Below are 13,363 nucleotides of genomic sequence, written 5' to 3'. Positions count from 1 at the left end.
TATTACCGTGTAAAAGGGTGACAAAAATTAAAAATTAACGTATGGAACTCAGAAATTGAAGGGAAAGAAGTAGAGTTGTCAAATGGACGAACCCTAGAATTTGAGTAAATTTATTATGAGTGGCGAGTTAAAATTAAAAAATAGCTGACTCTTTTTTAAACAAACCAATAAATACTCATTCAAGAAGTTTGTGTTTGAGAGAACACTGCACACTGGATTTCCTATAAGACTGAAATTCAAGAAGAGATTAAATATTTATAATTGTTAATCAACTTCCTAAACCATGCAAATGTTTTCTAACCAGATAATTGCATCAATGTATTTTTGTATTGCGAACGGAGTATTACTGAGGAAATCTGGTTGTCTTGAAGATCAACAAGCTGCAATGGACAAATGTTGCCACCTAAGTCTAATGTATTGTTCAATGCATTGTTCCTCAGTTTCCTGCAATGCAAATAACATCAATTTTTATATAACATAATAAGGGTAGGTTCAAAACAAGGATCTTATCTTAGGAACTTACACTTGCTGAATTTGAGGAATGCTGAAGAGCTTTGATGGAAGAGGACCTTCCAAGGATCCAAACTCCATAAATTATAGATAACTATAATACATGAGTTTCCCTTGGTATCTACTTATGCTATACTCATTTCTTTTTGCCTTAAAATACTTTTTACTTGTTTATTATTGTAGTTAATAATCAAGAATTAGGAGGGGATGCCATATAACCCATATTTAAATGGGACTTTCATAATTCCTTAACAAGGATTAATTACGACATATGAATGAGCTTATATTATGATCATTATATTAATTAAACACATAAAGAATACACAGTACTCGAAGACAAATATTTGTTAATACATTCTGACGACGTATTGTATGTGTTTCAAAAGGGGACCATGATGCATGGACAACTAATAATAAGTAAAAACGATCTCTCTTAAATGAGGCAAAATAGAAATTTCAACTACAATAACCCATCAAACAAATATGCCACTAAAATACAACTTCCAGCGAAGTATACAAAGACTTTATATTATATTATATATTTATATATCTATACAAGCCTATGAAAATGCAAAACGTGCATCATATGAACCTTGAAGCCAGAATGATGATCGAGATGAGTAAATATTCTTAAACATAATTGTCTCTTAAGTAAGTACAGTAAGGTACTAATAAGTCACTTACCTCTTCTTTTCTTTTGAATGTATCTGTGTTTTTAGATATAAATCCCAATAACAATTCCAACCACCAGAGCAACCACTGAACTGACTATTGGAACAACTAGCATTGCTACATTCACTGCACAGCAAGACAAAAAAAAAAAAAGAAAAGAACTATACTCAAGAACCAAGATACAACAGTAAAAGGTATTCAAATTTTCTTCAATCTGGAAGCTGGACCCTTAATTGGAACTGCTGTTAGAAACAAGAGACTAAGAGAGTAATCTGAAAAGTATATTATTGAGTTGTGTGGAAAGATACAATATATAAGGAGTATTTATAGGTGGTAAATGAATCAGAGCAATAAAGGCATAGAATCCTACAATTAATAGACAGATATACTAGACGATACTAATTGATCTAAATTGATTCTAATGATTCTCTAAAATCCCTCCTCAAACTCAAGTGGGAGCTAAGGATACCAACTTGAGTTTGGATAACAAAGTCCGGAAACGAGTCGGGTGATGAGCTTTCGTGAAGATATCAACAGTCTGATTTAGTGTTCCAACAGCAATGAGACGAACAGCATCAATAAGGATACGTTGCTGAACAAAGTGACAATCAATCTCAATGTGTTTGGTGCGTTCATGAAACACATCATTATAGGCAATCTGAATAGCACTTCGGTTATCACAAAAAACATTAGTAGGGGACGACTGAGGAGCACCCAAATCTTCGAGAAGCCAACAAACCGAGATAACTTTAGCAGTGGTGTCAGCGAGGGCACGGTACTCAGCTTCTGTGCTTGAGCAAGCAGTGAACGTTTGCTACTTAGCACGCCAAGAAATGAGAGTGTCGCCAAGAAACAAACATAACCAGTAGTAGAACGACGATCAGTGGGATCACCAGCCCAATCACCATTGGAGTAAGCCTGAAGAGACAAGAGGAATGGGCAGAAAAATAAAGGCCATGAAATAGAGTGCCTTTGATGTAGCGAAGAATGCGAAGAACTGCCGCATAGTGAGTAATACGAGGAGCTGACAAGAATTGGCTAAGTACATGAACCGGATAGGCAATGTCTGGTCGGGTGACAGTCAAGTAGACGAGACCGCCAACTAACTATCGATAGAGAGTCGGATTATCCAAAACAGTGCCATCCATAGGGGTAAATCGAACATTAGGCTCAAGAGGAGTAGACTCAGTGCGACTATCTGTAATTCCAGCGCGAGCAAGAAGATCTGAAGCATACTTAGCCTGAGAGAGATAGATGCCATCATCGGTGGAGATGACCTCGAGACCAAGAAAATAGCTGAGAGAACCAAGATCTTTCATCTCAAAGGTACGATGAAGTGAGGCCTTGAGATCAGATATACCATCAACATCATCCCCAGTAATGATCATGTCATCAACATACAAAAGTAGAAGAACAACTCCACGTTCGCTTTTACGAATAAAGAGGGCATTCTCATGAGGGCTAGAAGTAAAACCAAGACTGCATATGGTAGTCCTAAACTTGTCAAACCATTCACGAGGAGCTTGCTTAAGTCCATAAAGTGCCTTGCGCAGGAGACAAACCTTATTAGAAGGACAAGGATATCTCGGAGGTGGTTTCATATAGACTCTCTTTTTCAAATCCCCATTAAGAAATGCATTCTTCACATCCATCTGACTGAGAGACCATTTTTTAACCGCGGCAATGGCAAGAAGAGCTCTAACAGACGTAAGACGAGCGACAGGGGCAAAAGTCTCTTCATAATCAATACCATATTCTTGCGTACAACCTTGAGCAACCAAGCGAGCCTTATAACGGTCAATAGAGCCATCAGAGCGATTCTTGATCTTGTATACCCATCTACTGTCCACAACTTCTTGATCAAAAGGAGGATCAACTAGATCCCAAGTGTGTGCTTTTTCAAGTGCCTGTATTTCTTCTTGCATTACTTGTTGCCAATTTGGGTTTGAGGAGGCCTCTCTGAATGTCTTAGGTTCATATTGATGAAGAATAGTAGAAAAGCAGTGGTAATCAAGAAGATGAGGAGGTGGATTCCTTACCCTAGAAGAACGAACGGGAGGAGGAGGCATGACGGTAGGAGCAGGATCATCGTCCGGTCTGGAATCATCGGGAGATGGAGAAGGCGGAAGAATAGGAGGCTGTGGAGGGTCCCTCGAGATAGAATTTGTAGAATCATCACTAGGAAAATGATCAACACTGGGGTTAGTAAACAAAGGTGACTGAGTAGTAGGAATGGACTAAAAAGATGAGAATCGAGAAAACATGTGGTGCTCCCAGAAGACAACATGACGAGATATACGAACACATTTAGAGAGAGGATCCCAACAATGATAACCCTTGTGTTCAGTGCCATAACCAAGAAAACAACACATACGAGCCCGAGGTTCAAGTTTACTATGTTCATGAGGCTGAAGAAGAACAAAATATACACAACTGAAAACTCGAAGAGAACTATAATTTGGAAAGGTATGATAAAGACGCTCAAAGGGAGTAACATTACCAAGAACAGAAGAAGGGAGTCTATTGATAACATGAACAGCAGTAAGAACAGCTTCACCCTAAGTACGCTCAGGACACGAAGAAGAAAGGAGCATTGCATGGACAGAGTCAAGAATGTGACGGTATCTGCGTTCTCTCGTGGCAGTTCCGTTTGCATTCTCTCGTGACCGTTCTATCTGCGTTCTCTCGTGGTAGTTCCGTCTGCGTTCTCTCGTGGCAATTCCGTTAGTATTTTCTCGTGGCAGTTCCGTCTGCCTTCTCTCGTGGCAGTTTCGTCTGTGTTTCCTTGTGGCAGTTCCGTCTGCATTTTCTTCCGGCAGTTTTGTTTGCACCTGTTTTATCAATTTATACAGTTTTAATTTTTCTCTTTCTTTCGTTGTTTTAAATAAGTTTCAAACTCAAGTTGTCACTTGAGTTTGAGGGGGGATGTTAGAATATAATTAGGACCAATTAGGATCAATTAGTATTATTTAGTATATCTGAATATTTATTATAGAATATTACGTTTTTATTATTAAGATTCTCTTATATAAATACCCTTCTATATTGTATCATTCCATACAACTTGAGTAGACAACTTGAATATACTCAATAATACACAAATCCTTTCTTCAGTTTAGTCTCTTGTTAGGAGATTACGTCCTTATTATTACGATTCTCTTAGTACCTATAAATACCCTTTATATTGCATCATTTCAGAGAATTTGAGTAGACAACTTGATTATACTCAACAATACACAATTCCTTTCTCCAGTTTAGTCTCTTATTTCTATCATGGTATCAGAGCCATGGTATCCTCCTTAAAGAGGATAGGTTGTTTTCTTTGCGGTGAAATCACCGTAGTTTTTGTATTTTTTTCTCTATGCCATTCTTCTTTCCCTTTTGTCACTCATTTGCTGTTTTTTCACCTCACCGACTACTAATGTTTGAATTGGTTGGTCACTGTGTGTTGCTCCCTTTGACCCAAAATCGTGTTTCTAAACTTGAGGCGGGAAGTGGGCGTTTAATGTTTTTAGCAATAAAAATTGACTGTAGAGTTTTCGATTTTAATTTGGAAAAAAGCAATGCCTTTTGCATCCATTTTATACATTAAATTCACACTATTAATTTGATTTTGGAAAGCAATTTAGATTGTTTAAATTTATCGATGAATTTGTTGTCGATATTTTAAATATAAAAATAAATGTCATGGTCGTCGATTTTAAAATAAAAGTATTTTCGCTCCCTGATTCGTCGACAATATGACGATAATTTAAAAAGGGTTTAATGTAGCATAAAAAAATCGACGATCAGGCAGTTGATTTTATTATTTTATTTTTAAATTTTGTTTTTTTTTAATATCGACAGCAAGCCGTCAAAATCTATGGAAGAGATAGCCATCGATTTGCGTCAAGAAATGCTTTTTTTCTTGTAATGTTCGATTCGTCCAAGCTAATAAGTTAATTAAACGAATATCTTTATATTATTTTTTTGATACATTATATATTTGTTTTTGTATATTAGAAAATTGGAGTTTTTTAGGAAAGTATTTTTTGGACCTTATAGACCAGATAAAAAAAGAAATTAATAAAAAATATGGGGTCGGTTCACAAATATAAAAATTAAAAAGTAACATGTGGGGTAAATTTGGAGAAAATATACTTTGTTATTGTTAGAAACACACACAGAAGCCATCCGTCATCAGCATTGGGAGTATTCACATTCGTTCTTCGCAAATCCGGCACCGAGTGGACTGCGAAGCAGCACTCCGGATACATCGAGAACTCCGCCTCCTCCACCTATGACCTTCAACGCAAGCTTGTCAATGCCGTTCGTGCCGCTGATTCCTCCGGCGCCGTTCAGTCCTCTTTCTCTTTCGTTTCTCCCTCCTCTGCTGTCTTCCAGGTGGTTGTGGGTGGTGCAGTCTTCGTTGGAGGTGGTACTGTTGCTGCTGCTCATGCTGGTGGTGCTGTCGCAGAGAGTGCTGCCCCTGGTGCCGAGAAGAAAGAAGAGAAGGTCGCGGAAGAAGAAGATGAAGATTTTGGAATGTTACTCTTTGATTAAAGAATTCTCGTTTTATCTTTAGCTCACAAAAAGGTCTTTAATCTTCAATGCTATTAATTGTGTTATCGTAGTACCATTTTTTGTGTATTGGCTTGCAACAGATTTTGATACTCTTCGGTCAAATATTTTTGCTGTGATCCTAATATATTCTAATATTTATTTACCATATGTCAAAGCTAAACATGTCAATTCACAAACTTCCTAGAAATCATGATTTTCCATTGCAGCAGATATTTCTGGTTCTTGCAATTATAAATTGATCTCTATAGATGCTGCTTACTACCATCCTAAAATTTTTATTACACTCCTTACAGGCCTTACCAGATGTTCCACCAGCAATGGCCAATGTCGTTAATGGCGAAAGTGAGTTTTTGTCAAATCTTACAGTAGGAACACCATGGGAAAGCAGTTTCCAAAGAAGTAGGGAAAACTTTTGGCATCAACTCACAATTTTGTTATTTCATTAAGTGCACCAAAAAACAGAGAATTTGGTTGTATGGTGTGTGGTTAATAAAGGTGAAGCCTTTGTGATTGAAAAACACAAGCATAGTGGGCAACTAGCAAGCAGCAACGACAATCCTCGGAAGCCAAAGAGCAAAGCAACGGGTTAGAAGGCGCGATATCAATGCAATTTTCGGTGGAGACCAGAGGTGACAACTGATACTAGACCGAGGGAGGGGACGGCGTGGCTGATGAGGAAGATGGCACGACATTGCGAGGAAAAAGATTGCGTTGGGGTTTCTTTCCAATTGTAAATCGGGCGGGTTTTACTCGACCCGGGTTTATTTGGCCATGATCAGAAATAAAAAAGAACATGCTAACTTTGCGCTGCAGGTGTCTACTGTCAATTTGGACACATGAAAAATTTCATATTTTTTATTATTATAACTAGCGGCGTGTCTGTTCAACTACTTTTCTATTATTTTTAGGAAATTAATTTTATTTTTTAATATATTATTCGCTCTTCAAATTTATTAGATCACTATTTTTTTATTTTAATATTGACGTGATCTTATTTATATCATATTTTAGTATTGGTGTTAATATATTATTCACCCTTTATTGTGAATAATATATATTAAATTGGCAGGATATTTTTATATATATTATTTACCCTTTATTTTTATACAGCAAAAACTAACTAACTTAATATATTATTCACCCTTTAAAATATTTTAGTATTGGTGTTAATTTATTTTAATATATTATTATTATTATTATTATTATTATTATTATTATTATTATTATTATTATTATTATTATTATTTGTACAAGATGTCTCTGGTACGGGTTGAGAGGTGGATCGGAAACTTGCGGGTCGAGGCGGATGCCGGATCACTTGACTAGAGCAATGGAGGGAGGTACCTGCAAAGTCACTCCGACGTCCAAGTCAGAATGGATCTAAGAGGTAGAAGGTGTGAAGAATGAATAAATATCTGTAGGGACTTGGGTCCTTTATTTATAGGTGATGGGAGTTATCTTATCTTATCTTGTTTGATCAAGATAGGAAAGACATTTGAATTCAAAAGTCGGTTAGGAGTTCTAGAGGGTCGGTTTCGGGCCTTCTAGAAGAGGGAGGCGGATCGAACCGGGTTCGGGTTCGACCTTGGGTCTGGGATCCGTGGGCTGGGTCCGTAACAGTTACCCCCGCAGCGGGAGAGCGAGCAAGGTCGGTCTGTCGCTGGGAGGTGTGGTCTTGACTGCGGGCTAAGTTTTTAGTTTTTCTCGGGCGTTCGTTTGGTTCTTAGGAGGGAGATCGGTGTCTCGGCCTCGGTTTTGCTGAGGGTTCGTCTGACCGTTTTGGTTTGACGTGATTCTTCCGAGTCCACTGCGTCTGTTGCGTTCTTCGAGGCGTGCTTTATTAGTTTCTTTTTTCTGAGGGGGGCATTTAAAGCGAGGGGACGTTTTCCTCTTTTGCCCCTACGCGCCTTCCCTTGCTTAGGGTTAATTGTGTCTTTCTGCCCCCCTTTGAAACCGTTTTGGCTTTTTACTTTAGTTCCCTCGTTCATTTTTCGTTTTCTCTTCTGGAAAAAATCTCCTCTTCTTTCTGTGGTACTGCTCTCTGGTGTTGCTGCTGCTTCTGCTTTTCAAGCTTTTCCAGGCTTGTCTTTTGCATTACCAGGTTGGTGCGTCTCGCTTTTCTTGATTTTTGTTTTGTGGTGCATCTGTTGTTCTATTTTTGCTATGCATTGTTTTGTCTGTTTTCTTTCTCTTTCAATTTTTGTACTGTGTTTTGTGTTTTTGGAAGGTGGTATTCGAGTCTTGAAGGGGCTGAGCACCGTCGTGTTGGTTTAGTAGTGGCAGTGCACCACCGTGTTGGGTTGGTAGTGGTGATGATGAGGAGAGGCAGTATGAGCTCGTCCTCCCGGATGCCGACGAGCGCGTTTGTTACTTGAACCTCCATTCGCCCACTGTGCCGGATTGGATGTGGGTTTACGAGTCGATGTTCACTCGGCTCGGCGTGCGGTTCCCTTTTTCTCCGTTTGTTCAGGATTTGCTGAGCCCGTGTTCCGTGGCACCGTCCCAGCTTCATCCGAATAGTTGGGCTGCCGTGCGGTCTTTTGAATTGGTGTGCCTTTATCTTGATCTTCCGGCTTCTATTCCTGTTTTCCTTTTCCTTTTCTTATGCACTCTTCCGACTAAGGAAGGGAAGCATAAGAAGGGGTATATGTCATTCCGTGCTCAGCCTCATCGCCGTATTTTTGGGTTGTTTGAGGATTCCTTTCATGGTTTCAAGAGGGAGTATTTTAAAGTGCGCCCTGTCCAGGGGCATCGCCCGTTTTGGTTGACGTCGGAGGGCGAGCGCCGGTTCCCGACATACTGGAACTTCGGTGCCGGCCCGTCAGTTTTGACTAAGGTCACTTATGATGGTCTATCTTCCGAGGATAAGGACATTGCTAGTGTCCTGTGGCATCTATTTGGCGAGCGCCCGTTAAATCCTCGAGACGTCATGGGAGATCCCGAGGCTTGTCGGACGTATATTGGTGTGTGGCTCTCTTTTTTGGTTTTTTGCTTTTTTTCTTCCTGACTTTGTAACTTGATTTTTCTTTGGCTTCTTTCAGCTGAGATGGCCGATGGTTTGACTTCTTTGGCGCAGTTGAAGGCAGCGATGGGTCGTGAGGAAGGATCGTCGTCTCCCGCTACCCCTGTTTCTAATCCCGCTGTGGATTCTCAGGCTGTTTCTCATGAGGTGGTTTCATCAGGGATAAGGGCCGACGTTCGGGCTTCGCCTGGTCCTGTGAAATCGCCTGAAGTCATCATGGTCTCGGCTGCCGAGGTTTCCCGGAAGAGAAAGAGGGCCGAAGAGCCTGGCAGTGAGACTTTTGAGGAGGAGGGTGCTGTGCCCAGTGTGATGGATCGGCGTTTTGGCGCTTCTGGGTTTATTGATCAACACTTGATTCCTGGGACGGAGCCATTTTTTGATGATTGTGATGTTTCGTTCCAGGCTAAGTCAGTGTATCGTGCCCTCCTCCGATCTGCTGTTGTTGTTCGGAAGGCCGAACCCGTGATGGCTCAGGTTGGTTTGTTGGACAAAAAACTTCGTCATTCGAATGCTGAGGTGGCTAAATTGAAGGAGCAGCTTGAGGCTGCCGAGGTCGCGAGGGAGAAAGCAGTGAAGTCTTCCGAGGAGGCTGGGGCAGAGATCCTCTGTCTTTCCGAGGTGGAGACTTCACTTCTTTCCCAACTGAGCACAGAGCGGAAAAGGGCTTTCGACGCGGGTTCTCAAGCTGCCGTGTTTCTTAGCGAGCTGGAGGTTCTGGAGGTTCTCAAGCTTTCGATTTTTCATGGATATCTGTATTTCGGGCCTGGGGGGGTGATCGGTCCCTCAGTGGTGGCCGTGTTTTTGTTCCGTATTTGAGACACTTTTGAAAGAGGAAAAATAGCTTAATGGAATTTTATTGATAGTTGGGCCTCGTTAAAACCCTCCGTCTATTGGCAGGAAAGAGTACCCGGGATTGTCACTTCTGAAATTTAATATTTGTGAAAGGGGAAGGTAAGTAAAGAAAAGACAATGATAAAAGAAAAAAAGGGGTGACCTAGGGAGGTCGGTCTAAGTGTAGTATCGTCGTAAGTTGGCGGCGTTCCATGTCCTCGGGACTTCGTTGCCGTTAAGCCGTTCGAGCTTGTATGCTCCCTTTCCGATTGTAGCCTTGATTCTGTATGGTTCTTCCCAATTGGAGGTTAGTTTTTTCCCTCTCCTAGGGTTGGGGGACCGATGTCGTTTCGTCGTAGGACGAGGTCGTCAGTTGCGAATTCTCACCGGATGACTTCGTGGTTGTATCTTAGGCTGACTCTTTGTTTTAGGGCTAGCTCTCTGAGGTGGGCTATGCTTCTTACTTCATCTGTGAGGTCTCATTCTGCTTCTTCATCGTTACCCCCGATCGTTCTCCGTGGACTGGGGTCTCCTATCTCTACTGGGATAACAGCCTCCGTGCCGTATGTTAATCGGAAGGGGTTTTCCCCGGTGGCTGTTTGGGGGGTCGTGCGGTACGACCATAAGACCGATCCGAGTTCGTCCGCCCATAGTCTTTTGGCTTCGTCGAGCCGTTTCTTGAGTCCTTTGACTATTATTTTGTTTGCGGATTCCACTTGTCCGTTCATTTGGGGGTGTTCGACTGAGCTAAAACGGTGGGATATGCATAGTCCTTTTAGGAATTCTCTAAATTTTTTGTCGGCGAATTGGGTTCCGTTGTCCGAGATGACGATCTCGAGGATCCCGAATCGGGTGACGACCTGTCGCCAGAGGAATTTTCGACATTGGGTTGCTGTGATAGAGGCTAGGGGCTCGGCCTCGATCCACTTAGTGCAGTAGTCTATGGCGACGATGAGATATCGGCGTTGGCCGTGTGCCGTGGGGAAAGGTCCAACGAGGTCGATCCCCTAGGTGCCGAATGGCTGTTCTGCCGATATGATGCTGAGTTGGTGTGGGGCAGCTTGGTGGATATTGGCGTGCCTTTGGCACTTGTTGCAAGTTTTTACTAGTTGTATGGAGTCTCGGATGACCGTGGGTCAGAAGTAGCCGGCCCGGATAATTTTTTGGGCAAGGGTTTTACCTCCGACGTGGTGGCCGCAACAACCTTCATGGATTTCACGGAGTATGTACTCCGTGTCTCCGGGCTCGACGCATTTGAGTAGGGGTTGCGAGAATCCGCGTTTGTATAGTTGTCCTGCGACGACTGTATAGTTGGCGGCTTCCCTTTTTGTCCGTTTTTCCTCTTTGGGGTCTTTGGGCAGTGTTTCTTTGAGGAGATATTGCAGGATGGGATAGGTCCATGATCCTTGGTGGGAGAGTGTCAGATAGGCGTTAGTCGTCGTGGATATGGACGGTGATTTGATGACTTCCTGAATTAGGGATTTGCTGCCGTGTCCTGGTTTAGTACTGGCTAGTTTAGAGAGGAGGTCAGCCCTGGCATTACGTTCCCTGGGGACGTGCCGTATGGTTACCTGATTGAACTCTTCCTTTAATTTGTTAACTTTGGCAAGGTACTGTTGTAGTAGGGGATCTCGTGTTTGGTAGTCTCCGTTAATTTGGAAACTGACTACTTGTGAATCCGTGTTAATTTCCAGGACCTTTGCTCCGACTTCTTTGGCTAGGGCTAAGCCCGCCAGGAGGGCCTCGTATTCTGCTTGGTTATTTGAGACTGAGAATTTGTATCGGACTGACTGTTCAATCACGACTCCGTTTTGATTTTCGAGAATGACTCCGGCACCTCCAGAAGTGACGTTCGAGGAGCCGTCAACGTGTAGTTTCCAGGATTTGGGGGTGGAATTTCCCGGTGTCATTTCGGCGATAACGTCGGCCATGGCTTGTGCTTTGATCGTGTATCGGGGTTCGAACTTGATATCGAATTGGGATAGTTCGATGGACCATGCTAGCATTCTGCCCGCTAGGTTGGGTTTTTGTAGTAACTGTTTAACAGCTTGGTCGGTTCGAACTATCACTGGGTGGGCCTGGAAATATTGCCGTAGACGTCGGGAGGCCGTGAGGAGGGCGAAGGCTAGCTTTTCTAGGCGCGAGTAGCAGGTTTCCGTGTCTTGTAGGACTTTGCTTATGAAGTATATTGGTTTTCGTTCTTTCTTTTCGTTTTCGCGGATAAGTGCTGCCGCGAGTGCTTCTTCCGTTATGGAGAGGTACAAGTAGAGAGTCTCCTCTGTTTGGGGTTTGGCGAGGACTGGTGGTTCCGCTAGGACTTTCTTGAAATGTTGGAAAGCTTCTTCACATTCTGCATCCCATTTGAAGGGGGCTCATTTTTTCACCAGTTTGAAGAAGAGGATTGCTTTTCGAGCTGATGCTCCGAGAAAGCGAGATAGTGCTGTTAGTCGGTCGGTGAGCTTCTGGATGTCGTTTAAGTTTTTTGGACTTGTCATTTCGAGGACGGTGCGACATTTTTCTAGGTTGGCTTCAACTCCACGTTGTGTGATCATGAAGCCGAGGAACTTCCCTGCCTCTATTCCGAAAGCGCATTTTGTCGGGTTGAGTCGCATTTGGTGCTTTCGTAGTGTGTTCATTATGACCTTGAGGTCGCTGATGAGTTGATCGCCGGAGTCGGTCTTGGCGAGCATGTCGTCTATGTAGACTTCTAGTTTTGTTCCGGACAGGTCTCGAAATATTTTGTTAAGGAGCCTTTCGTAGGTGGCTCCGATGACTGTGTAGCAGTACGTTCCATCGGGGGTGATGAAAGCCATTTTTTCCTCGTCGGGTCGGTGCATAGGTATTTGGTTATAGCCAGAATATGCGTCCATGAAGCTGAGGTATCGGTGTTCGGATGCGGCATCCACCAATCCGTCGATGTTTGGCAGGGGAACGGCGTCTTTTGGACAGACTTTGTTGAGGTCCGTGTAGTCGACGTACATTCGCCACTTCCCGGTGGACTTTTTTACCAGTACGACGTTTGCTAACCACATCGTGTAAGGTAGTTCTCGGATGAAGTTTGCTTCAAGTAGGGCTTGTACTTGTCTCTTGACCTCGGCCGCTTGGTCTGACGACATTTTACGTTTCCTTTGTGCCACGGGTTTGGCCTTGGGGTCTACGGCTAGTCGGTGGGGCATTAGGTCGGGGTCTATCCCCGGCATGTCGGCCGGCGTAAAAGCGAACAAATCTCTGTTTTGTTTCAAGAATTGGGAAAGGTCTTCTTTGAGGTTATATGGGAGGTTCTTGTTGATGAATGTGTATTCGTCCTTGGTTTGCCCTACTTGTAGTTTTTCCATGTCGCCTTCCGGTTCCGGCCTAGGTTGGCTCTTGTCGGGCGTCCAGGTCGGCGAGGAATATCCCAGCCGCATCGCGGGATATTTTCCGTAAAGCCAGGCTGGTGTTGTTGCATTCTGCCGCGACTTCCCGGTCTCCATGGATGGTTCCGATGGAGCCGTCCTCCATTATGAACTTCATAAGGAGGTATTTGGTAAAGATGATGGCCGAGAAGTCATTGATTGTTTTTCTCCCGAGGATGACGTTGTAAACGGTGGAGTCTTTTAGGACCACGAATTCAGATAGAATTGTCATCCGTTGGTTGCCCGTTCCTATGGTGAGGGGGAGGGTGATGGAACCTTCTGGTTTGAGAAAGTTGTCCCTGAGTCCCGTGACGCCGTTGCGGTGTGTTTGAAGATTTTCGTTGCGGAGCCTGAGCTTGTTGAAGGCTCC

General features: G+C 42.9%; 1 protein-coding gene across 1 annotated transcript; it reads left to right on the top strand.

Moving 5' to 3' along the window:
* The first annotated feature begins 5,256 nt into the window (after nt 1-5,256).
* Nucleotides 5,257-5,724, top strand: LOC107458702 (60S acidic ribosomal protein P3-like). Its single transcript, XM_021126891.2, has 2 exons — nt 5,257-5,261; nt 5,349-5,724. The coding sequence occupies exons 1-2, from the start codon at nt 5,257-5,259 to the stop codon at nt 5,722-5,724; spliced, it is 381 nt and encodes a 126-aa protein (XP_020982550.2).
* Nucleotides 5,725-13,363: the final 7,639 nt, after the last annotated feature.

This window comes from Arachis duranensis, chromosome 7, assembly GCF_000817695.3.
Source record: "Arachis duranensis cultivar V14167 chromosome 7, aradu.V14167.gnm2.J7QH, whole genome shotgun sequence".
Taxonomy (NCBI): domain Eukaryota; kingdom Viridiplantae; phylum Streptophyta; class Magnoliopsida; order Fabales; family Fabaceae; genus Arachis; species Arachis duranensis.
This window is presented reverse-complemented; position numbering and strand designations above follow the sequence as displayed.